The following is a 25,791-nucleotide window of genomic DNA, read 5'->3' on the forward strand; positions in this document are numbered from 1 at the left end:
TAGTGAGGGGTGTTACCGGGGAGTATTGTACGGTATAGTGAGGGGTGTTACCGGAGGGTATTGTACAGTATAGTGAGAGGTGTTACCGGGGAGTATTGTACAGTATAGTGAGGGGTGTTACCGGGGAGTATTGTACAGTATAGTGAGGGGTGTTACCGGGGAGTATTGTACAGTATAGTGAGGGGTGTTACCGGAGGGTATTGTACAGTATAGTGAGGGGTGTTACCGGAGAGTATTGTACAGTATAGTGAGAGGTGTTACCGGGGAGTATTGTACAGTATAGTGAGAGGTGTTACCGGGGAGTATTGTACAGTATAGTGAGGGGTGTTACCGGGGAGTATTGTACAGTATAGTGAGAGGTGTTACCGGGGAGTATTGTACAGTATAGTGAGAGGTGTTACCGGGGAGTATTGTACAGTATAGTGAGAGGTGTTACCGGGGAGTATTGTACAGTATAGTGAGGGGTGTTACCGGAGGGTATTGTACAGTATAGTGAGGGGTGTTACCGGAGAGTATTGTACAGTATAGTGAGGGGTGTTACCGGGGAGTATTGTACAGTATAGTGAGGGGTGTTACCGGGGGGTATTGTACAGTATAGTGAGGGGTGTTACCGGGGAGTATTGTACAGTATAGTGAGGGGTGTTACCGGGGGGTATTGTACGGTATAGTGAGGGGTGTTACCGGGGAGTATTGTACAGTATAGTGAGGGGTGTTACCGGGGAGTATTGTACAGTATAGTGAGGGGTGTTACCGGGGAGTATTGTACAGTATAGTGAGGGGTGTTACCGGGGAGTATTGTACAGTATAGTGAGAGGTGTTACCGGGGAGTATTGTACAGTATAGTGAGAGGTGTTACCGGAGAGTATTGTACAGTATAGTGAGGGGTGTTACCGGGGAGTATTGTACAGTATAGTGAGGGGTGTTAACGGGGAGTATTGTACAGTATAGTGAGAGGTGTTACCGGGGAGTATTGTACGGTATAGTGAGGGGTGTTACCGGGGAGTATTGTACGGTATAGTGAGAGGTGTTACCGGAGAGTATTGTACGGTATAGTGAGGGGTGTTACCGGGGAGTATTGTACGGTATAGTGAGGGGTGTTACCGGGGAGTATTGTACGGTATAGTGAGGGGTGTTACCGGGGAGTATTGTACGGTATAGTGAGGGGTGTTACCGGAGGGTATTGTACAGTATAGTGAGAGGTGTTACCGGAGAGTATTGTACAGTATAGTGAGGGGTGATACCGGGGAGTATTGTACAGTATAGTGAGAGGTGTTACCGGGGAGTATTGTACAGTATAGTGAGGAGTGTTACCGGGGAGTATTGTACAGTATAGTGAGGGGTGTTACCGGGGAGTATTGTACGGTATAGTGAGAGGTGTTACCGGGGAGTATTGTACAGTATAGTGAGGGGTGTTACCGGAGGGTATTTTACAGTATAGTGCGGGGTGTTACCGGGGAGTATTGTACAGTATAGTGAGGGGTGATACCGGGGAGTATTGTACAGTATAGTGAGAGGTGTTACCGGGGAGTATTGTACAGTATAGTGAGAGGTGTTACCGGGGAGTATTGTACAGTATAGTGAGAGGTGTTACCGGGGAGTATTGTACAGTATAGTGAGGGGTGTTACCGGGGAGTATTGTACAGTATAGTGAGGGGTGTTACCGGGGAGTATTGTACAGTATAGTGAGGGGTGTTACCGGGGGGTATTGTACCGTATAGTGAGAGGTGTTACCGGAGGGTATTGTACAGTATAGTGAGGGGTGTTACCGGGGAGTATTGTACAGTATAGTGAGAGGTGTTACCGGGGAGTATTGTACGGTATAGTGAGGGGTGTTACCGGGGAGTATTGTACACTATAGTGAGGGGTGATACCGGGGAGTATTGTACAGTATAGTGAGGGGTGTTACCGGGGAGTATTGTACCGTATAGTGAGGGGTGTTACCGGGGAGTATTGTACAGTATAGTGAGGGGTGTTACCGGAGAGTATTGTACAGTATAGTGAGGGGTGTTACCGGAGAGTATTGTACAGTATAGTGAGGGGTGTTACCGGGGAGTATTGTACAGTATAGTGAGAGGTGTTACCGGAGAGTATTGTACAGTATAGTGAGGGGTGTTACCGGGGAGTATTGTACGGTATAGTGAGAGGTGTTACCGGGGAGTATTGTACGGTATAGTGAGGGGTGTTACCGGGGAGTATTGTACGGTATAGTGAGGGGTGTTACCGGGGAGTATTGTACGGTATAGTGAGGGGTGTTACCGGGGAGTATTGTACAGTATAGTGAGGGGTGTTACCGGGGAGTATTGTACAGTATAGTGAGGGGTGTTACCGGGGAGTATTGTACAGTATAGTGAGGGGTGTTACCGGGGAGTATTGTACAGTATAGTGAGGGGTGTTACCGGGGAGTATTGTACAGTATAGTGAGGGGTGTTACCGGGGAGTATTGTACGGTATAGTGAGGGGTGTTACCGGGGAGTATTGTACAGTATAGTGAGAGGTGTTACCGGGGAGTATTGTACGGTATAGTGAGAGGTGTTACCGGGGAGTATTGTACGGTATAGTGAGGGGTGTTACCGGGGAGTATTGTACAGTATAGTGAGGGGTGTTACCGGGGAGTATTGTACAGTATAGTGAGGGGTGTTACCGGGGAGTATTGTACAGTATAGTGAGGGGTGTTACCGGGGAGTATTGTACAGTATAGTGAGGGGTGTTACCGGGGAGTATTGTACAGTATAGTGAGAGGTGTTACCGGGGAGTATTGTACGGTATAGTGAGGGGTGTTACCGGGGAGTATTGTACAGTATAGTGAGAGGTGTTACCGGGGAGTATTGTACGGTATAGTGAGGGGTGTTACCGGGGAGTATTGTACAGTATAGTGAGAGGTGTTACCGGGGAGTATTGTACAGTATAGTGAGAGGTGTTACCGGGGAGTATTGTACGGTATAGTGAGGGGTGTTACCGGGGAGTATTGTACACTATAGTGAGGGGTGATACCGGGGAGTATTGTACAGTATAGTGAGGGGTGTTACCGGGGAGTATTGTACAGTATAGTGAGGGGTGTTACCGGGGAGTATTGTACAGTATAGTGAGAGGTGTTACCGGGGAGTATTGTACGGTATAGTGAGGGGTGTTACCGGGGAGTATTGTACACTATAGTGAGGGGTGATACCGGGGAGTATTGTACAGTATAGTGAGGGGTGTTACCGGGGAGTATTGTACGGTATAGTGAGAGGTGTTACCGGGGAGTATTGTACAGTATAGTGAGAGGTGTTACCGGGGGGTATTGTACAGTATAGTGAGGGGTGTTACCGGGGAGTATTGTACCGTATAGTGAGGGGTGTTACCGGGGAGTATTGTACAGTATAGTGAGGGGTGTTACCGGAGAGTATTGTACAGTATAGTGAGAGGTGTTACCGGGGAGTATTATACAGTATAGTGAGGGGTGTTACCGGGGAGTATTGTACAGTATAGTGAGGGGTGTTACCGGAGAGTATTGTACAGTATAGTGAGGGGTGTTACCGGGGAGTATTGTACGGTATAGTGAGGGGTGTTACCGGGGGGTATTGTACAGTATAGTGAGGGGTGTTACCGGGGGGTATTGTACAGTATAGTGAGAGGTGTTACCGGGGGGTATTGTACAGTATAGTGAGGGGTGTTACCGGGGAGTATTGTACAGTATAGTGAGGGGTGTTACCGGGGAGTATTGTACAGTATAGTGAGGGGTGTTACCGGGGAGTATTGTACGGTATAGTGAGAGGTGTTACCGGGGAGTATTGTACGGTATAGTGAGGGGTGTTACCGGGAGTATTGTACGGTATAGTGAGGGGTGTTACCGGAGAGTATTGTACAGTATAGTGAGAGGTGTTACCGGGGAGTATTGTACAGTATAGTGAGGGGTGTTACCGGAGAGTATTATACAGTATAGTGAGAGGTGTTACCGGGGAGTATTGTACAGTATAGTGAGGGGTGTTACCGGGGAGTATTGTACAGTATAGTGAGGGGTGTTACCGGAGAGTATTATACAGTATAGTGAGAGGTGTTACCGGGGAGTATTGTACAGTATAGTGAGAGGTGTTACCGGGGAGTATTGTACAGTATAGTGAGAGGTGTTACCGGGAGTATTGTACAGTATAGTGAGAGGTGTTACCGGGGAGTATTGTACAGTATAGTGAGGGGTGTTACCGGGGAGTATTGTACAGTATAGTGAGAGGTGTTACCGGGGAGTATTGTACGGTATAGTGAGGGGTGTTACCGGGGAGTATTGTACAGTATAGTGAGGGGTGTTACCGGGGAGTATTGTACAGTATAGTGAGGGGTGTTACCGGGGAGTATTGTACAGTATAGTGAGAGGTGTTACCGGGGAGTATTGTACAGTATAGTGAGGGGTGTTACCGGGGAGTATTGTACAGTATAGTGAGGGGTGTTACCGGGGAGTATTGTACAGTATAGTGAGAGGTGTTATCGGGGAGTATTGTACGGTATAGTGAGGGGTGTTACCGGGGAGTATTGTACAGTATAGTGAGGGGTGTTACCGGGGAGTATTGTACAGTATAGTGAGGGGTGTTACCGGGGAGTATTGTACAGTATAGTGAGGGGTGTTACCGGGGAGTATTGTACAGTATAGTGAGGGGTGTTACCGGGGGGTATTGTACGGTATAGTGAGGGGTGTTACCGGGGAGTATTGTACAGTATAGTGAGGGGTGTTACCGGGGGGTATTGTACGGTATAGTGAGAGGTGTTACCGGAGAGTATTATACAGTATAGTGAGAGGTGTTACCGGGGGGTATTGTACAGTATAGTGAGGGGTGTTACCGGGGAGTATTGTACAGTATAGTGAGGGGTGTTACCGGGGAGTATTGTACAGTATAGTGAGAGGTGTTACCGGGGAGTATTGTACGGTATAGTGAGGGGTGTTACCGGGGAGTATTGTACAGTATAGTGAGGGGTGTTACCGGGGGGTATTGTACAGTATAGTGAGAGGTGTTATCGGGGAGTATTGTACAGTATAGTGAGGGGTGTTATCGGGGAGTATTGTACAGTATAGTGAGGGGTGTTACCGGGGGGTATTGTACAGTATAGTGAGAGGTGTTATCGGGGAGTATTGTACAGTATAGTGAGGGGTGTTACCGGGGAGTATTGTACAGTATAGTGAGGGGTGTTACCGGGGAGTATTGTACAGTATAGTGAGAGGTGTTATCGGGGAGTATTGTACAGTATAGTGAGGGGTGTTACCGGGGAGTATTGTACAGTATAGTGAGGGGTGTTACCGGGGAGTATTGTACAGTATAGTGAGGGGTGTTACCGGGGGGTATTGTACAGTATAGTGAGGGGTGTTACCGGGGAGTATTGTACAGTATAGTGAGGGGTGTTACCGGGGAGTATTGTACAGTATAGTGAGGGGTGTTACCGGGGAGTATTGTACAGTATAGTGAGGGGTGTTACCGGAGAGTATTGTACAGTATAGTGAGGGGTGTTACCGGGGAGTATTGTACAGTATAGTGAGAGGTGTTACCGGGGGGTATTGTACAGTATAGTGAGGGGTGTTACCGGGGGGTATTGTACAGTATAGTGAGGGGTGTTACCGGGGAGTATTGTACAGTATAGTGAGAGGTGTTACCGGGGGGTATTGTACAGTATAGTGAGGGGTGTTACCGGGGAGTATTGTACAGTATAGTGAGGGGTGTTACCGGGGAGTATTGTACAGTATAGTGAGAGGTGTTACCGGGGAGTATTGTACAGTATAGTGAGAGGTGTTACCGGAGAGTATTGTACAGTATAGTGAGGGGTGTTACCGGGGGGTATTGTACGGTATAGTGAGAGGTGTTACCGGGGAGTATTGTACAGTATAGTGAGAGGTGTTACCGGGGGGTATTGTACAGTATAGTGAGGGGTGTTACCGGGGAGTATTGTACAGTATAGTGAGAGGTGTTACCGGGGAGTATTGTACAGTATAGTGAGAGGTGTTACCGGGGAGTATTGTACAGTATAGTGAGAGGTGTTACCGGGGAGTATTGTACAGTATAGTGAGGGGTGTTACCGGGGAGTATTGTACAGTATAGTGAGAGGTGTTACCGGGGAGTATTGTACAGTATAGTGAGGGGTGTTACCGGGGAGTATTGTACAGTATAGTGAGAGGTGTTACCGGGGAGTATTGTACAGTATAGTGAGAGGTGTTATCGGGGAGTATTGTACAGTATAGTGAGGGGTGTTACCGGGGAGTATTGTACGGTATAGTGAGAGGTGTTACCGGGGAGTATTGTACAGTATAGTGAGAGGTGTTACCGGGGAGTATTGTACAGTATAGTGAGGGGTGTTACCGGGGAGTATTGTACAGTATAGTGAGAGGTGTTACCGGGGAGTATTGTACAGTATAGTGAGGGGTGTTACCGGGGAGTATTGTACAGTATAGTGAGGGGTGTTACCGGGGAGTATTGTACAGTATAGTGAGAGGTGTTACCGGGGAGTATTGTACAGTATAGTGAGGGGTGTTACCGGGGAGTATTGTACAGTATAGTGAGAGGTGTTACCGGGGAGTATTGTACAGTATAGTGAGGGGTGTTACCGGAGAGTATTGTACAGTATAGTGAGGGGTGTTACCGGGGAGTATTGTACAGTATAGTGAGGGGTGTTACCGGGGAGTATTGTACAGTATAGTGAGGGGTGTTACCGGGGGGTATTGTACAGTATAGTGAGGGGTGTTACCGGGGAGTATTGTACAGTATAGTGAGAGGTGTTATCGGGGAGTATTGTACAGTATAGTGAGGGGTGTTACCGGGGAGTATTGTACGGTATAGTGAGGGGTGTTACCGGGGAGTATTGTACAGTATAGTGAGGGGTGTTACCGGGGAGTATTGTACAGTATAGTGAGGGGTGTTACCGGGGAGTATTGTACGGTATAGTGAGGGGTGTTACCGGGGGGTATTGTACGGTATAGTGAGGGGTGTTACCGGAGAGTATTGTACAGTATAGTGAGGGGTGTTACCGGGGGGTATTGTACAGTATAGTGAGAGGTGTTACCGGGGAGTATTGTACAGTATAGTGAGGGGTGTTACCGGGGAGTATTGTACAGTATAGTGAGGGGTGTTACCGGGGGGTATTGTACAGTATAGTGAGGGGTGTTACCGGGGGGTATTGTACAGTATAGTGAGGGGTGTTACCGGGGGGTATTGTACAGTATAGTGAGGGGTGTTACCGGAGAGTATTGTACGGTATAGTGAGAGGTGTTACCGGGGAGTATTGTACAGTATAGTGAGGGGTGTTACCGGGGAGTATTGTACAGTATAGTGAGAGGTGTTACCGGGGAGTATTGTACAGTATAGTGAGAGGTGTTACCGGAGAGTATTGTACAGTATAGTGAGGGGTGTTACCGGGGAGTATTGTACGGTATAGTGAGGGGTGTTACCGGGGAGTATTGTACGGTATAGTGAGAGGTGTTACCGGGGAGTATTGTACAGTATAGTGAGGGGTGTTACCGGGGAGTATTGTACAGTATAGTGAGGGGTGTTACCGGGGAGTATTGTACAGTATAGTGAGGGGTGTTACCGGGGAGTATTGTACAGTATAGTGAGAGGTGTTACCGGAGAGTATTGTACAGTATAGTGAGAGGTGTTACCGGAGAGTATTGTACAGTATAGTGAGGGGTGTTACCGGGGAGTATTGTACAGTATAGTGAGGAGTGTTACCGGGGAGTATTGTACAGTATAGTGAGGGGTGTTACCGGGGAGTATTGTACAGTATAGTGAGGGGTGTTACCGGGGAGTATTGTACAGTATAGTGAGGGGTGTTACCGGGGAGTATTGTACAGTATAGTGAGGGGTGTTACCGGAGAGTATTGTACAGTATAGTGAGAGGTGTTACCGGGGAGTATTGTACAGTATAGTGAGGGGTGTTACCGGGGAGTATTGTACAGTATAGTGAGGGGTGTTACCGGGGAGTATTGTACAGTATAGTGAGAGGTGTTACCGGGGAGTATTGTACAGTATAGTGAGAGGTGTTACCGGGGAGTATTGTACAGTATAGTGAGGGGTGTTACCGGGGGGTATTGTACAGTATAGTGAGAGGTGTTACCGGGGAGTATTGTACGGTATAGTGAGAGGTGTTACCGGAGAGTATTGTACAGTATAGTGAGGGGTGTTACCGGGGAGTATTGTACAGTATAGTGAGGGGTGTTACCGGGGAGTATTGTACAGTATAGTGAGGGGTGTTACGGGGGAGTATTGTACAGTATAGTGAGGGGTGTTACCGGGGGGTATTGTACAGTATAGTGAGAGGTGTTACCGGGGGGTATTGTACAGTATAGTGAGAGGTGTTACCGGGGAGTATTGTACAGTATAGTGAGAGGTGTTACCGGAGAGTATTGTACAGTATAGTGAGGGGTGTTACCGGGGAGTATTGTACAGTATAGTGAGGGGTGTTACCGGGGAGTATTGTACAGTATAGTGAGGGGTGTTACCGGGGAGTATTGTACAGTATAGTGAGGGGTGTTACCGGGGAGTATTGTACAGTATAGTGAGAGGTGTTACCGGGGAGTATTGTACAGTATAGTGAGGGGTGTTACCGGGGAGTATTGTACGGTATATTGACCCCCATTAGTGTACGCTATTACATATGTGATACAAGATGGCTCCCATCACTGACCTCTGAACTTTGGGGACACGTAGAGGTCCTCCAGGTGCAGGGTCCGGCCTGTCCAGCTGCTGTAACTGTTCACAAACAAGGCATAACCAGCAAATGGGACCCCTGAGGTAGAAGATGGAGGATCAGGGTGAGGGGAGATACAAGTGCACATATACAACACGTACAGGCGAGAAAGTGATGGGGCCACAGGCAAAGGGGGCCCTGGAATAATCCATTCACTAATATAGGAGGTCACCATGCCGACAGCACCATAGATGTAAATGGAGTCATAGCCACACATCACACCGTACCTGACCCTACACCGTACCCCCTATCTGTGTAACCACTACCACATCACACCGTATCTGACCCTACACCGTACCCCCTATCTGTGTAACCACTACCACATCACACCGTACCTGACCCTACACCGTACCCCCTATCTGTGTAACCACTACCACATCACACCGTACCTGACCCTACACCGTACCCCCTATCTGTGTAACCACTACCACATCACACCGTACCTGACCCTACACCGTACCCCCTATCTGTGTAACCACTACCACATCACACCGTACCTGACCCTACACCGTACCCCCTATCTGTGTAACCACTACCACATCACACCGTACCTGACCCTACACCGTACCCCCTATCTGTGTAACCACTACCATATCACACCGTACCTGACCCTACACCGTACCCCCTATCTGTGTAACCACTACCACATCACACCGTACCTGACCCTACACCGTACCCCCTATCTGTGTAACCACTACCATATCACACCGTACCTGACCCTACACCGTATCCCCTATCTGTGTAACCACTACCACATCACACCGTACCTGACCCTACACCGTACCCCCCATCTGTGTAACCACTACCACATCACACCGTACCTGACCCTACACCGTACCCCCCATCTGTGTAACCACTACCACATCACACCGTACCTGACCCTACACCGTACCCCCCATCTGTGTAACCACTACCATATCACACCGTACCTGACCCTACACCGTATCCCCTATCTGTGTAACCACTACCACATCACACCGTACCTGACCCTACACCGTACCCCCCATCTGTGTAACCACTACCACATCACACCGTACCTGACCCTACACCGTACCCCCTATCTGTGTAACCACTACCACATCACACCGTACCTGACCCTACACCGTACCCCCCATCTGTGTAACCACTACCACATCACACCGTACCTGACCCTACACCGTACCCCCTATCTGTGTAACCACTACCACATCACACCGTACCTGACCCTACACCGTACCCCCCATCTGTGTAACCACTACCACATCACACCGTACCTGACCCTACACCGTACCCCCCATCTGTGTAACCACTACCACATCACACCGTACCTGACCCTACACCGTACCCCCTATCTGTGTAACCACTACCACATCACACCGTACCTGACCCTACACCGTACCCCCTATCTGTGTAACCACTACCACATCACACCGTACCTGACCCTACACCGTACCCCCCATCTGTGTAACCACTACCACATCACACCGTACCTGACCCTACACCGTACCCCCTATCTGTGTAACCACTACCACATCACACCGTACCTGACCCTACACCGTACCCCCTGTATCCTGTCCTGTCCGGGGTCCTGGGCACACTGGACGTCTCTGGGGTCAGATAGTTTTTGGTCACTCACCGGCCTCGCTCTTCGATTTCTCCGGCAGCTCGGCCACCACACAGCGAAACCAGGGCGTCTCCCCAAATCCATCCCGGTGTAATACTGTAATGGTGTAGAACAGTCATCCCCCGCACTCCTGCCCCCAGACCCCCCACCCCATGTCTACTGCCCCTCGTACCTTCCTCGGTCAGCTTCATGAAGTGTGGGATCTTCTCGTATTCGGCCAGCTCCTATGTGATAGTAACAGAGCGGTTACATCGGGGGAGGGGAGGGTGTAGTATAGCGGGATTATATTATTGGGGTCAGGGATCACTGTACCCGGATCATCCGCATGATATGGGGTGAGTCTCCAGCTTCGGCAGGACGGAGGGTGCAGTCCATGTCGGGGTCCCTGTATACAGGGGGTACAGGATGTAGTTACAGCGCACCAGTCACCGCCAGAACTATTTACCCCACAGACCCCCTCCCCCATCACCCCGCCCCTGATCCTACACTTCTGGGGTCTCCCCCGGTCTCCCCTCTTGGTCCATTCTGACACAGAAACATGAGATAGGACAGCGCAACGATGGGGACGGGATGAGGGGTCGGCGTATACGAGGAGGGTGTGATTACATATGCAGTGTATATTAGGAGGGGGGTGAGTACATACGCAGTGTATATTAGGAGGGGGGTGAGTACATACGCAGTGTATATTAGGAGGGGGGTGAGTACATACGCAGTGTATATTAGGAGGGGGGTGAGTACATACGCAGTGTATATTAGGAGGGGGGTGAGTACATACGCAGTGTATATTAGGAGGGGGGTGAGTACATACGCAGTGTATATTAGGAGGGGGTGAGTACATACGCAGTGTATATTGGGGGGGGTGAGTACATACGCAGTGTATATTAGGAGGGGGTGAGTACATACGCAGTGTATATTAGGAGGGGGTGAGTACATACGCAGTGTATATTAGGAGGGGGTGAGTACATACGCAGTGTATATTAGGAGGGGGGTGATTACATACGCAGTGTATATTAGGAGGGGGGTGATTACATACGCAGTGTATATTAGGAGGGGGGTGAGTACATACGCAGTGTATATTAGGAGGGGGTGAGTACATACGCAGTGTATATTAGGGGGGGTGAGTACATACGCAGTGTATATTAGGGGGGGTGAGTACATACGCAGTGTATATTAGGGGGGGTGAGTACATACGCAGTGTATATTAGGAGGGGGGTGATTACATACGCAGTGTATATTAGGAGGGGGGTGAGTACATACGCAGTGTATATTAGGGGGGGTGAGTACATACGCAGTGTATATTAGGAGGGGGTGAGTACATACGCAGTGTATATTAGGGGGGGTGAGTACATACGCAGTGTATATTAGGAGGGGGTGAGTACATACGCAGTGTATATTAGGAGGGGGGTGATTACATACGCAGTGTATATTAGGGGGGGTGAGTACATACGCAGTGTATATTAGGAGGGGGGTGAGTACATACGCAGTGTATATTAGGAGGGGGGTGAGTACATACGCAGTGTATATTAGGGGGGGTGAGTACATACGCAGTGTATATTAGGAGGGGGGTGAGTACATACGCAGTGTATATTAGGAGGGGGGTGAGTACATACGCAGTGTATATTAGGGGGGGTGAGTACATACGCAGTGTATATTAGGGGGGGTGAGTACATACGCAGTGTATATTAGGAGGGGGGTGAGTACATACGCAGTGTATATTAGGAGGGGGTGAGTACATACGCAGTGTATATTAGGAGGGGGTGAGTACATACGCAGTGTATATTAGGGGGGGGTGAGTACATACGCAGTGTATATTAGGAGGGGGGTGAGTACATACGCAGTGTATATTGGGGGGGTGAGTACATACGCAGTGTATATTAGGAGGGGGTGAGTACATACGCAGTGTATATTAGGAGGGGGTGAGTACATACGCAGTGTATATTAGGGGGGGTGAGTACATACGCAGTGTATATTAGGAGGGGGGTGAGTACATACGCAGTGTATATTAGGAGGGGGGTGAGTACATACGCAGTGTATATTAGGGGGGGGTGAGTACATACGCAGTGTATATTAGGAGGGGGGTGATTACATACGCAGTGTATATTAGGAGGGGGGTGAGTACATACGCAGTGTATATTAGGGGGGGGGGGGTGAGTACATACGCAGTGTATATTAGGGGGGGGGGTGAGTACATACGCAGTGTATATTAGGAGGGGGTGAGTATATACGCAGTGTATATTAGGAGGGGGTGAGTACATACGCAGTGTATATTAGGAGGGGGTGAGTACATACGCAGTGTATATTAGGGGGGGTGATTACATACGCAGTGTATATTAGGAGGGGGTGAGTACATACGCAGTGTATATTAGGGGGGGTGAGTACATACGCAGTGTATATTAGGAGGGGGGTGAGTACATACGCAGTGTATATTAGGAGGGGGTGATTACATACGCAGTGTATATTAGGAGGGGGTGAGTACATACGCAGTGTATATTAGGGGGGGTGAGTACATACGCAGTGTATATTAGGAGGGGGTGAGTACATACGCAAGTATATTAGGAGGGGGTGATTACATACGCAGTGTATATTAGGGGGGGGTGAGTACATACGCAGTGTATATTAGGGGGGGTGAATACATACGCAGTGTATATTAGGAGGGGGGTGAGTACATACGCAGTGTATATTAGGGGGGGTGAGTACATACGCAGTGTATATTAGGAGGGGGTGAGTACATACGCAGTGTATATTAGGAGGGGGTGAGTACATACGCAGTGTATATTAGGAGGGGGTGAGTATATACGCAGTGTATATTAGGAGGGGGTGAGTACATACGCAGTGTATATTAGGGGGGGTGAGTACATACGCAGTGTATATTAGGAGGGGGGTGAGTACATACGCAGTGTATATTAGGAGGGGGGTGAGTACATACGCAGTGTATATTAGGAGGGGGGTGAGTACATACGCAGTGTATATTAGGAGGGGGGTGAGTACATACGCAGTGTATATTAGGGGGGGGGTGAGTACATACGCAGTGTATATTAGGAGGGGGTGAGTACATACGCAGTGTATATTAGGGGGGGTGAGTACATACGCAGTGTATATTAGGAGGGGGGTGAGTACATACGCAGTGTATATTAGGGGGGGTGAGTACATACGCAGTGTATATTAGGGGGGGTGAGTACATACGCAGTGTATATTAGGAGGGGGTGAGTACATACGCAGTGTATATTAGGAGGGGGTGAGTACATACGCAGTGTATAATAGGAGGGGGGTGAGTACATACGCAGTGTATATTAGGAGGGGGGTGAGTACATACGCAGTGTATATTAGGAGGGGGGTGATTACATACGCAGTGTATATTACGAGGGGGGTGAGTACATACGCAGTGTATATTAGGAGGGGGGTGAGTACATACGCAGTGTATATTAGGGGGGGGGGTGAGTACATACGCAGTGTATATTAGGGGGGGGGGGGTGAGTACATACGCAGTGTATATTAGGGGGGGGGGTGAGTACATACGCAGTGTATATTAGGGGGGATGAGTACATACGCAGTGTATATTAGGGGGGGGGGTGAGTACATACGCAGTGTATATTAGGGGGGGTGAGTACATACGCAGTGTATATTAGGGGGGGTGAGTACATACGCAGTGTATATTAGGAGGGGGTGAGTACATACGCAGTGTATATTAGGGGGGGGTGAGTACATACGCAGTGTATATTAGGGGGGGTGAGTACATACGCAGTGTATATTAGGAGGGGGTGAGTACATACGCAGTGTATATTAGGAGGGGGGTGAGTACATACGCAGTGTATATTAGGAGGGGGGTGAGTACATACGCAGTGTATATTAGGGGGGGTGAGTACATACGCAGTGTATATTAGGAGGGGGGTGAGTACATACGCAGTGTATATTAGGAGGGGGGTGAGTACATACGCAGTGTATATTAGGAGGGGGGTGAGTACATACGCAGTGTATATTAGGGGGGGGTGAGTACATACGCAGTGTATATAAGGGGGGGGGTGAGTACATACGCAGTGTATATTAGGGGGGTGAGTACATACGCAGTGTATATTAGGAGGGGGGTGAGTACATACGCAGTGTATATTAGGAGGAGGTGAGTACATACGCAGTGTATATTAGGGGGGGTGAGTACATACGCAGTGTATATTAGGAGGGGGGTGAGTACATACGCAGTGTATATTAGGGGGGGGTGAGTACATACGCAGTGTATATAAGGGGGGGGGTGAGTACATACGCAGTGTATATTAGGGGGGTGAGTACATACGCAGTGTATATTAGGAGGGGGGTGAGTACATACGCAGTGTATATTAGGGGGGGTGAGTACATACGCAGTGTATATAAGGGGGGGGTGAGTACATACGCAGTGTATATTAGGGGGGTGAGTACATACGCAGTGTATATTAGGAGGGGGTGAGTACATACGCAGTGTATATTAGGGGGGTGAGTACATACGCAGTGTATATTAGGAGGGGGGTGAGTACATACGCAGTGTATATTAGGGGGGGTGAGTACATACGCAGTGTATATTAGGAGGGGGGTGAGTACATACGCAGTGTATATTAGGGGGGAGGTGAGTACATACGCAGTGTATATTAGGGGGGGTGAGTACATACGCAGTGTATATTAGGGGGGGTGAATACATACGGTGTATATTAGGGGGGGTGAGTACATACGCAGTGTATATTAGGGGGGGTGAGTACATACGCAGTGTATATTAGGGGGGGTGAGTACATACGCAGTGTATATTAGGGGGGGTGAGTACATACGCAGTGTATATTAGGGGGGGTGAGTACATACGCAGTGTATATTAGGGGGGGTGAGTACATACGCAGTGTATATTAGGGGGGTGAGTACATACGCAGTGTATATTAGGAGGGGGTGAATACTTACGCAGTGTATATTAGGGGGGGGTGAGTACATACGCAGTGTATAATAGGAGGGGGGTGAGTACATACGCCCAGTGTATATTAGGAGGGGGTGAGTACATACGCAGTGTATATTGGGGGGGGTGAGTACATACGCAGTGTATATTAGGAGGGGGGTGAGTACATACGCAGTGTATATTAGGAGGGGGTGAGTACATACGCAGTGTATATTAGGGGGGGGTGAGTATATACGCAGTGTATATTAGGAGGGGGTGAGTATATACGCAGTGTATATTAGGGGGGGTGAGTACATACGCAGTGTATATTAGGGGGGTGAGTACATACGCAGTGTATAATAGGAGGGGGGTGAGTACATACGCAGTGTATATTAGGAGGGGGTGAGTACATACGCAGTGTATATTAGGGGGGGTGAGTACATACGCAGTGTATATTAGGAGGGGGTGAGTACATACGCAGTGTATATTAGGGGGGGGTGAGTACATACGCAGTGTATAATAGGAGGGGGGTGAGTACATACGCAGTGTATATTAGGAGGGGGTGAGTACATACGCAGTGTATATTAGGGGGGGTGAGTACATACGCAGTGTATATTAGGAGGGGGTGAGTACATACGCAGTGTATATTAGGGGGGGGTGAGTATATACGCAGTGTATATTAGGGGGGGTGAGTACATACGCAGTGTATATTAGGGGGGGGGGTGAGTACATACGCAGTGTATATTAGGGGGGGGTGAGTACATACGCAGTGTATATTAGGAGGGGGTGAGTATATACGCAGTGTATATTAGGAGGGGGTGAGTACATACGCAGTGTATATTAGGGGGGGTGAGTACATACGCAGTGTATATTAGGAGGGGGTGAGTATATACGCAGTGTATATTAGGAGGGGGTGAGTACATACGCAGTGTATATTAGGAGGGGGTGAGTATATACGCAGTGTATATTAGGAGGGGGTGAGTACATACGCAGTGTATATTAGGGGGGGGTGAATACTTACGCAGTGTATATTAGGGGGGTGAGTACATACGCAGTGTATATTAGGGGGGGTGAGTACATACGCAGTGTATATTAGGAGGGGGTGAGTACATACGCAGTGTATATTAGGAGGGGGTGAGTATATACGCAGTGTATATTAGGGGGGGTGAGTACATACGCAGTGTATATTAGGAGGGGGTGAGTACATACGCAGTGTATATTAGGGGGGGTGAATACATACGCAGTGTATATTAGGGGGGGTGAGTACATACGCAGTGTATATTAGGAGGGGGTGAGTACATACGCAGTGTATATTAGGGGGGGGTGAATACTTACGCAGTGTATATTAGGAGGGGGGTGAATACTTACGCAGTGTATATTAGGAGGGGGTGAGTACATACGCAGTGTATAATAGGAGGGGGTGAGTACTTACGCAGTGTATATTAGGGGGGGGTGAATACTTATGCAGTGTATATTAGGGGGGGTGAATACTTACGCAGTGTATATTAGGGGGGGTGAATACTTACGCAGTGTATATTAGGGGGGGTGAATACTTACGCAGTGTATATTAGGAGGGGGTGAATACTTAAGCAGTGTATATTAGGGGGGGGGGGTGAATACTTAAGCAGTGTATATTAGGGGGGGGGTGAATACTTACGCAGTGTATATTAGGAGGGGGTGAATACTTAAGCAGTGTATATTAGGGGGGGGGGTGAATACTTAAGCAGTGTATATTAGGGGGGGGGTGAATACTTAAGCAGTGTATATTAGGGGGGGGGTGAATACTTAAGCAGTGTATATTAGGGGGGGGGTGAATACTTAAGCAGTGTATATTAGGGGGGGGGTGAATACTTACGCATGCACATGTCTCTTACCGCTCTGTAGAATAAGATGGAGGAGACTCGGTGACCTGTGACCTGGACGTCAGTTGGAGCAGCTGCTGCGCAGGCAGGTGCAGTTCCCAGTAGCGCCAGTAGGTGGCAGTGGTGCAGCTGTGTCCTCTGTATCAAAGAAGCTTTATTGGCACCTCCAGGAGATATTTGGCAAAGCAGGAGAGTGGGGAGGGGGGAGGACACACCTACCCCAAACCACACCCCCACACCCGGCCCCGCCCCCTACCAGCCTTTGTTTTACCAACACCAAATATTTCTTCCAAGTCAAATCAAATCAAATCAAACAAAGCTTTATTGTCACGTCCGAATAGATACTTGGCATTGTCAAAGCTAGTAAAGGGGGGGAGGGGTGCGGGTATAACAGTATATATATATATATATATATATATATATATATACAAATACAAAGGAGCTTTAGTAGCGTTACCAAAGAATAAAACATTTGGTGTTGCCAAAGCAAGAAAGGAAGATGGGGGTGGTGGATGGGGACGGGGTCCGTGGGTTGGGGGTTTGAGTGTCTTGTTTGGGGTATGTGGGTATGGGATAGACAGGTGGTGGGGGGGCTTAGTGGTCCTTTGGGTGGTGGGTATGGGGGTTTGATAGTCCATGCGTCTCATCTTCCTCTTAGTTGGTGACCGCTATATGGGGAGGGGGGGGTGGGGTGGGTGTATTGGATAAATATAACAGTCCGTGGAGTCTCATCTTCCTCTTCGTTGGTGACTGCTATATGGGGAGGTGGGGGTGGGGCGGGTGTATTGGGATAAATATAACAGTCCGTGGAGTCTCATCTTCCTCTGGTTTGGTGACCGCTATATGTGGGGGTGGGGCGGGTGTATTGGGATAAATATAACAGTCCGTGGAGTCTCATCTTCCTCTGGTTTGGTGACTGCTATATGGGGAGGTGAGGTGGGGGTGGGGCGGGTGTATTGGGATAAATATAACAGTCCGTGGAGTCTCGTCTTCCTCTTAGTTGGTGGCCGCTATATGGGGAGGTGGGGTGGGGTGGGGAGGTGTATTGGGATAAATATAACAGTCTGTGGAGTCTCATCTTCCTCTTCGTTGGTGACTGCTATATGGGGAGGTGAGGTGGGGGTGGGGCGGGTGTATTGGGATAAATATAACAGTCCGTGGAGTCTCGTCTTCCTCTTAGTTGGTGGCCGCTATATGGGGAGGTGGGGGTGGGGCGGGTGTATTGGGATAAATATAACAGTCCGTGGAGTCTCATCTTCCTCTTAGTTGGTGACTGCTATATGGGGAGGTGGGGTGGGGGTGGGGCGGGTGTTTTGGGATAAATATAACAGTCCGTGGAGTCTCATCTTCCTCTTCGTTGGTGACCGCTATATGGGGGGTGGGGGTGGGGTGTATTGGGATAAATATAACAGTCCATGGAGTCTCATCTTCCTCTTCGTTGGTGACTGCTATATGGGGAGGTGGGGGTGGGTGGGGCGGGTGTATTGGGATAAATATAACAGTCCATGGAGTCTCATCTTCCTCTTCGTTGGTGACTGCTATATGGGGAGGTGGGGGTGGGGCGGGTGTATTGGGATAAATATAACAGTCCGTGGAGTCTCATCTTCCTCTTCGTTGGTGACTGCTATATGGGGAGGTGGGGGTGGGTGGGGCGGGTGTATTGGGATAAATATAACAGTCCGTGGAGTCTCATCTTCCTCTTCGTTGGTGACTGCTATATGGGGAGGTGGGGGTGGGGCGGGTGTATTGGGATAAATATAACAGTCCGTGGAGTCTCATCTTCCTCTTCGTTGGTGACTGCTATATGGGGAGGTGGGGGTGGGGTGGGTGTATTGGGATAAATATAACAGTCCGTGGAGTCTCATCTTCCTCTGGTTTGGTGACAGCTGGACACGTATTGGGCAGCGATCTCCACAGTGGCCTCTTCTTCTCCCAGTAGGATGTAGAGTTTCCTCTTCTCCCAGTCTGGGATGTGGGCAGAGAGTCTTTGGTAGTAGACGGCCCTCACAGCTGAGTATTTGGTGCAGTGTAGCAGGAAGCGGGTCTGGTCTTCTAGGGCCCCCTGGTCACAGTGCTGGCACAGTCTCTTCTCCCGTGGCTTGTACGTCTGTCTGTATCGCCCCGTCTCTATCTCTAGGTTGTGGGCGCTCAGTCTGTATCGGCTCAGGGTCTGTCTGTGTATTCTCTCCAGGTAGGTGGCCATGGTGTAGTCCCTTTGCAGTTGCGTTCAGTATTCTGTTTGGGGGTCCCTATGCAGATGTTGCCCTCTCTTCCTTGACCTTTGATAGAGGTCATCTTTGCTGTGGCAGTGCCCTTGTTGCAGGAGAGGGGTAACTACTGCCGCCATTCTCTCTCCTAAGCAGTTGCTTTCCTCCGCACCCCTCGGCAGCCGCACGACCCCCAGATCCGTGTGCATGTCATGCAGTCCCTGAGTAATGGGGGCCGGAGTCTCTTCTCTCTCCGCTCCTGCTGCTGAGCGCACCGCTGCCATGTTCTCCTAGACTTGCAGACCTCCCAACTTTTGAAGAACAAAAAAAGGGAAAAAATGTGCGGCGCGCGAATTTAGCCCCGCCCACTTTTGTGTTGACCACTCGTTAATTTTTCATGTGCCCGCACACAGTATAATCCTCCTACAGTCACCCGTAAATTATATGCCCCCCCTCCATCTCTGCCCCCAGATTCATGTCCCTCCATCTCTGCCCCCAGATTCATGTCCCCTCCATCTCTGCCCCCAGATTCATGTCCCCTCCATCTCTGCTCCCAGATTCATTTCCCTCCATCTCTGCCCCCAGATTCATGTTCCTCCATCTCTGCCCCCAGATTCATGTCCCTCCATCTCTGCCCCCAGATTCATGTCCCCTCCATCTCTGCCCCCAGATTCATGTCCCCTCCATCTCTGCTCCCAGATTCATTTCCCTCCATCTCTGCCCCCAGATTCATGTTCCTCCATCTCTGTCCCCAGATTCATATCCCCTCCATCTCTGCCCCCAGATTCATGTTGCCCCATCTCTGCCCCCAGATTCATGTCCCCCCTCCATCTCTGCCCCCAGATTCATGTCTCCACATCTCTGCCCCCAGATTCATGTCCCCCCTCCATCTCTGCCCCCAGATTCATGTCCCCTCCATCTCTGTCCCCAGATTCATGTCCCCTCCATCTCTGTCCCCAGATTCATGTCTTCACATCTCTGCCCCCAGATTCATGTCCCCTCCATCTCTGCCCCCAGATTCATGTCCCTCCATCTCTGCCCCCAGATTCATGTCCCCTCCATCTCTGCCCCCAGATTCATGTCCCCACATCTCTGCCCCCAGATTCATGTCCCCACATCTCTGCCCCCAGATTCATGTCCCCACATCTCTGCCCCCAGATTCATGTCCCCTCCAACTCTGCCCCCAGATTCATGTCCCCTCCATCTCTGTCCCCAGATTCATGTCTTCACATATCTGCCCCCAGATTCATGTCCCTCCATCTCTGCCCCCAGATTCATGTCCCTCCATCTCTGCCCCCAGATTCATGTCCCCCCATCTCTGCCCCCAGATTCATGTCCCTCCATCTCTGCCCCCAGATTTATGTCCCCTCCATCTCTGCCCCCAGATTCATGTCCCCTCCATCTCTGCCCCCAGATTCATGTCTCCTCCATCTCTGCCCCCAGATTCATGTCCCCTCCATCTCTGCCCCCACATTCATATCCCCTCCGTCTCTGCCCCCAGTTTCATGTCCCTCATCTCTGCTCCCAGATTCATTTCCCTCCATCTCTGCCCCCAGATTCATGTTCCTCCATCTCTGTCCCCAGATTCATATCCCCTCCATCTCTGCCCCCAGATTCATGTCCCCCATCTCTGCCCCCAGATTCATATCCCCTCCATCTCTGCCCCCAGATTCATGTCTCCACATCTCTGCCCCCAGATTCATGTCCCCCCTCCATCTCTGCCCCCAGATTCATGTCCCCTCCATCTCTGCCCCCAGATTCATGTCCCTCCATCTCTGTCCCCAGATTCATGTCCCCTCCATCTCTGTCCCCAGATTCATGTCTTCACATCTCTGCCCCCAGATTCATGTCCCCTCCATCTCTGCCCCCAGATTCATGTCCCCTCCATCTCTGCCCCCAGATTCATGTCCCCTCCATCTCTGCCCTCAGATTCATGTCCCTCCATTTCTGCCCCCAGATTCATGTCCCCTCCATCTCTGCCCCCAGATTCATGTCCCCTCCATCTCTGCCCCAGATTCATGTCCCCCCATCTCTGCCCCCAGATTCATGTCCCTCCATCTCTGCCCCCAGATTCATGTCCCCCCATCTCTGCCCCCAGATTCATGTCCCCTCCATCTCTGCCCCCAGATTCATGTCCCCCCTCCATCTCTGCCCCCAGATTCATATCCCCTCCATCTCTGTCCCCAAATTCATGTCCCCTCCATCTCTGTCCCCAGATTCATGTCCCCCATCTCTGCCCTCAGATTCATGTCCCCCATCTCTGCCCCCAGATTCATGTCTCCCCTCCATCTCTGCCCCCAGATTCATGTCCCCTCCATCTCTGCCCCCAGATTCATGTCCCCTCCATTTCTGCCCCCAGATTCATGTCCCTCCATCTCTGCCCCCAGCTTCATGTCTCCTCCATCTCTGCCCCCAGATTCATGTCCCCTCCATCTCTGCCCCCAGATTCATGTCCCCCATCTCTGTCCCCAGTTTCATGTCCTCTCCATCTCTGCCCCAGATTCATGTCCCTCCATCTCTGTCCCCAGATTCATGTCCCCCATCTCTGCCCCCAGATTCATGTCCCTCTATCTCTGCCCCAGATTCATGTCCCCTCCATCTCTGCCCCAGATTCATGTCCCCTCCATCTCTGCCCCCAGATTCATGTCCCTCCATCTCTGTCCCCAGATTCATGTCCCCTCCATCTCTGCCTCAGATTCATGTCCTCTCCATCTCTGCCCCCAGATTCATGTCTCCACATCTCTGCCCCAGATTCATGTCCCCTCCATCTCTGCCCCTAGCTTCATGTCCCCTCCATCTCTGCCCCAGATTCATGTCCCTCCATCTCTGCCCCAGATTCATGTCCTCTCCATCTCTGCCCCCAGATTCATGTCTCCACATCTCTGCCCCCAGATTCATGTCCCCTCCATCTCTGCCCCTAGCTTCATGTCCCTCCATCTCTGCCCCAGATTCATGTCCCTCCATCTCTGCCCCCAGATTCATGTCCCCTCCATCTTTGCCCCAGATTCATGTCCCCCCATCTCTGCCCCCAGATTCATGTCCCTCCTTCTCTGCCCCCAGATTCATGTCCCTCCATCTCTGCCCCCAGATTCATGTCCCCCCATCTCTGCCCCAGATTCATGTCCCCTCCATCTCTGCCCCCAGATTCATGTCCCCTCCATCTCTGTCCCCAGATTCATGTCCCCTCCATCTCTGTCCCCAGATTCATGTCCCCCATCTCTGCCCCCAGATTCATGTCCCCTCCATCTCTGTCCCCAGATTCATGTCCCCCCATCTCTGCCCTCAGATTCATGTCCCCCATCTCTGCCCCCAGATTCATGTCTCCCCTCCATCTCTTCCCCAGATTCATGTCCCCTCCATCTCTGCCCCAGATTCATGTCCCCTCCATTTCTGCCCCCAGATTCATGTCCCTCCATCTCTGCCCCCAGATTCATGTCTCCTCCATCTCTGCCCCCAGATTCATGTCCCCTCCATCTCTGCCCCCAGATTCATGTCCCCCATCTCTGTCCCCAGTTTCATGTCCTCTCCCATCTCTGCCCCAGATTCATGTCCCTCCATCTCTGTCCCAGATTCATGTCCCCCATCTCTGCCCCCAGATTCATGTCCCTCTATCTCTGCCCCAGATTCATGTCCCCTCCATCTCTGCCCCAGATTCATGTCCCCTCCATCTCTGCCCCCAGATTCATGTCCCTCCATCTCTGTCCCCAGATTCATGTCCCCTCCATCTCTGCCTCAGATTCATGTCCTCTCCATCTCTGCCCCCAGATTCATGTCTCCACATCTCTGCCCCCAGATTCATGTCCCCTCCATCTCTGCCCCTAGCTTCATGTCCCCTCCATCTCTGCCCCCAGATTCATGTCCCTCCATCTCTGCCCCAGATTCATGTCCTCTCCATCTCTGCCCCCAGATTCATGTCTCCACATCTCTGCCCCCAGATTCATGTCCCCTCCATCTCTGCCCCTAGCTTCATGTCCCCTCCATCTCTGCCCCCAGATTCATGTCCCTCCATCTCTGCCCCCAGATTCATGTCCCCTCCATCTTTGCCCCAGATTCATGTCCCCCCATCTCTGCCCCCAGATTCATGTCCCTCCATCTCTGCCCCCAGATTCATGTCCCTCCATCTCTGCCCTCAGATTCATGTCCCTCCATCTCTGCCCTCAGATTCATGTCCCTCCATCTCTGCCCCCAGATTCATGTCCCCTCCATCTCTGCCCCCAGATTCATGTCCCCTCCATTTCTGCCCCTAGATTCATGTCCCTCCATCTCTGCCCCCAGATTCATGTCTCCTCCATCTCTGCCCCCAGATTCATGTCCCCTCCATCTCTGCCCCCAGATTCATGTCCCCCATCTCTGTCCCCAGTTTCATGTCCTCTCCATCTCTGCCCCAGATTCATGTCCCTCCATCTCTGTCCCCAGATTCATGTCCCCCATCTCTGCCCCCAGATTCATGTCCCTCTATCTCTGCCCCAGATTCATGTCCCCTCCATCTCTGCCCCAGATTCATGTCCCCTCCATCTCTGCCCCCAGATTCATGTCCCTCCATCTCTGTCCCCAGATTCATGTCCTCTCCATCTCTGCCTCAGATTCATGTCCTCTCCATCTCTGCCCCCAGATTCATGTCCCCCATCTCTGTCCCCAGTTTCATGTCCTCTCCATCTCTGCCCCAGATTCATGTCCCTCCATCTCTGTCCCCAGATTCATGTCCCCCATCTCTGCCCCCAGATTCATGTCCCTCTATCTCTGCCCCAGATTCATGTCCCCTCCATCTCTGCCCCAGATTCATGTCCCCTCCATCTCTGCCCCCAGATTCATGTCCCTCCATCTCTGTCCCCAGATTCATGTCCTCTCCATCTCTGCCTCAGATTCATGTCCTCTCCATCTCTGCCCCCAGATTCATGTCTCCACATCTCTGCCCCCAGATTCATGTCCCCTCCATCTCTGCCCCTAGCTTCATGTCCCCTCCATCTCTGCCCCCAGATTCATGTCCCTCCATCTCTGCCCCAGATTCATGTCCTCTCCATCTCTGCCCCCAGATTCATGTCTCCACATCTCTGCCCCCAGATTCATGTCCCCTCCATCTCTGCCCCTAGCTTCATGTCCCCTCCATCTCTGCCCCCAGATTCATGTCCCTCCATCTCTGCCCCCAGATTCATGTCCCCTCCATCTTTGCCCCAGATTCATGTCCCTCCATCTCTGCCCCCAGATTCATGTCCCCCCATCTCTGCCCCCAGATTCATGTCCCCTCCATCTCTGCCCCCAGATTCATGTCCCCTCCATCTCTGTCCCCAGATTCATGTCCCCTCCATCTCTGTCCCCAGATTCGTGTCCCCTCATCTCTGCCCTCAGATTCATGTCCCCATCTCTGCCCCCAGATTCATGTCTCCACATCTCTGCCCCCAGATTCATGTCTCCCCTCCATCTCTGCCCCCAGATTCATGTCCCCTCCATCTCTGCCCCCAGATTCATGTCCCCCATCTCTGTCCCCAGTTTCATGTCCTCTCCATCTCTGCCCCAGATTCATGTCCCCTCCATCTCTGCCCCCAGATTCATGTCTCCACATCTCTGCCCCCAGATTCATGTCCCCTCCATCTCTGCCCCCAGATTCATGTCCCCTCCATCTCTGCCCCCAGATTCATGTCCCCTCCATCTCTGTCCCCAGATTCATGTCCCCCATCTCTGCCCCCAGATTCATGTCCCCTCCATCTCTGCCCCAGATTCATGTCCCCTCCATCTCTGCCCCCAGATTCATGTCCCTCCATCTGTCCCCAGATTCATGTCCCCTCCATCTCTGCCCCAGATTCATGTCCTCTCCATCTCTGCCCCCAGATTCATGTCTCCACATCTCTGCCCCCAGATTCATGTCCCCTCCATCTCTGCCCTCAGCTTCATGTCCCCTCCACCTCTGCCCCCAGATTCATGTCCCTCCATCTCTTCCCCCAGATTCATGTCCCTCCATCTCTGCCCTCAGATTCATGTCCCTCCATCTCTGCCCCCAGATTCATGTCCCCTCCATCTCTGCCCCCAGATTCATGTCCCCTCCATCTCTGCCCCAGATTCATGTCCCCCCATCTCTGCCCCAGATTCATGTCCCCTCCATCTCTGCCCCAGATTCATGTCCCCCCATCTCTGCCCCCAGATTCATGTCCCCCCATCTCTGCCCCCAGATTCATGTCCCTCCATCTCTGCCCCCAGATTCATGTCCCTCCATCTCTGCCCCCAGATTCATGTCCCCCCATCTCTGCCCCCAGATTCATGTCCCCTCCATCTCTGTCCCCAGATTCATGTCCCCCCTCCATCTCTGCCCCCAGATTCATATCCCATCCATCTCTGTCCCAAGATTCATGTCCCCCCATCTCCGCCCCCAGATTCATGTCCCCCCATCTCTGCCCCCAGATTCATGTCCCTCCATCTCTGTCTCCAGATTCATGTCTCCACATCTCTGCCCCCAGATTCATGTCCCTCCTCCATCTCTGCCCCCAGTTTCATGTCCTCTCCATCTCTGCCCCAGATTCATGTCCCACCATCTCTGCCCCCAGATTC

At 50.9% G+C, this 25,791-nt stretch overlaps 1 protein-coding gene across 2 annotated transcripts in view; it reads right to left on the reverse strand.

Annotated features, from left to right (window-relative positions):
- The window catches only part of LOC142188917 (thialysine N-epsilon-acetyltransferase-like), a 33,010-nt gene extending 15,879 nt beyond the window's left edge, over nucleotides 1–17,131 (reverse strand). Inside the window, exons 1-5 of one of the 2 annotated variants that reach the window (XM_075262061.1) lie at nucleotides 17,057–17,131; nucleotides 10,613–10,685; nucleotides 10,473–10,524; nucleotides 10,313–10,396; nucleotides 8,635–8,736 (exon numbers count right to left, since the gene is read on the reverse strand). In XM_075262061.1, the coding sequence (XP_075118162.1) occupies nucleotides 8,635–8,736; nucleotides 10,313–10,396; nucleotides 10,473–10,524; nucleotides 10,613–10,675 (301 nt within the window). In that variant the 5' untranslated portion in view covers nucleotides 10,676–10,685; nucleotides 17,057–17,131. Of the gene's footprint in view, nucleotides 1–8,634; nucleotides 8,737–10,312; nucleotides 10,397–10,472; nucleotides 10,525–10,612; nucleotides 10,686–17,037 lie in introns of both variants that reach the window. The other variant, XM_075262060.1, reaches the window with a different exon arrangement.
- Between the last annotated feature and the right edge of the window lie 8,660 nt (nucleotides 17,132–25,791).

Source organism: Leptodactylus fuscus, unplaced genomic scaffold (assembly GCF_031893055.1).
Source record: "Leptodactylus fuscus isolate aLepFus1 unplaced genomic scaffold, aLepFus1.hap2 HAP2_SCAFFOLD_854, whole genome shotgun sequence".
In the NCBI taxonomy this organism is placed as follows: Eukaryota; Metazoa; Chordata; class Amphibia; order Anura; family Leptodactylidae; genus Leptodactylus; species Leptodactylus fuscus.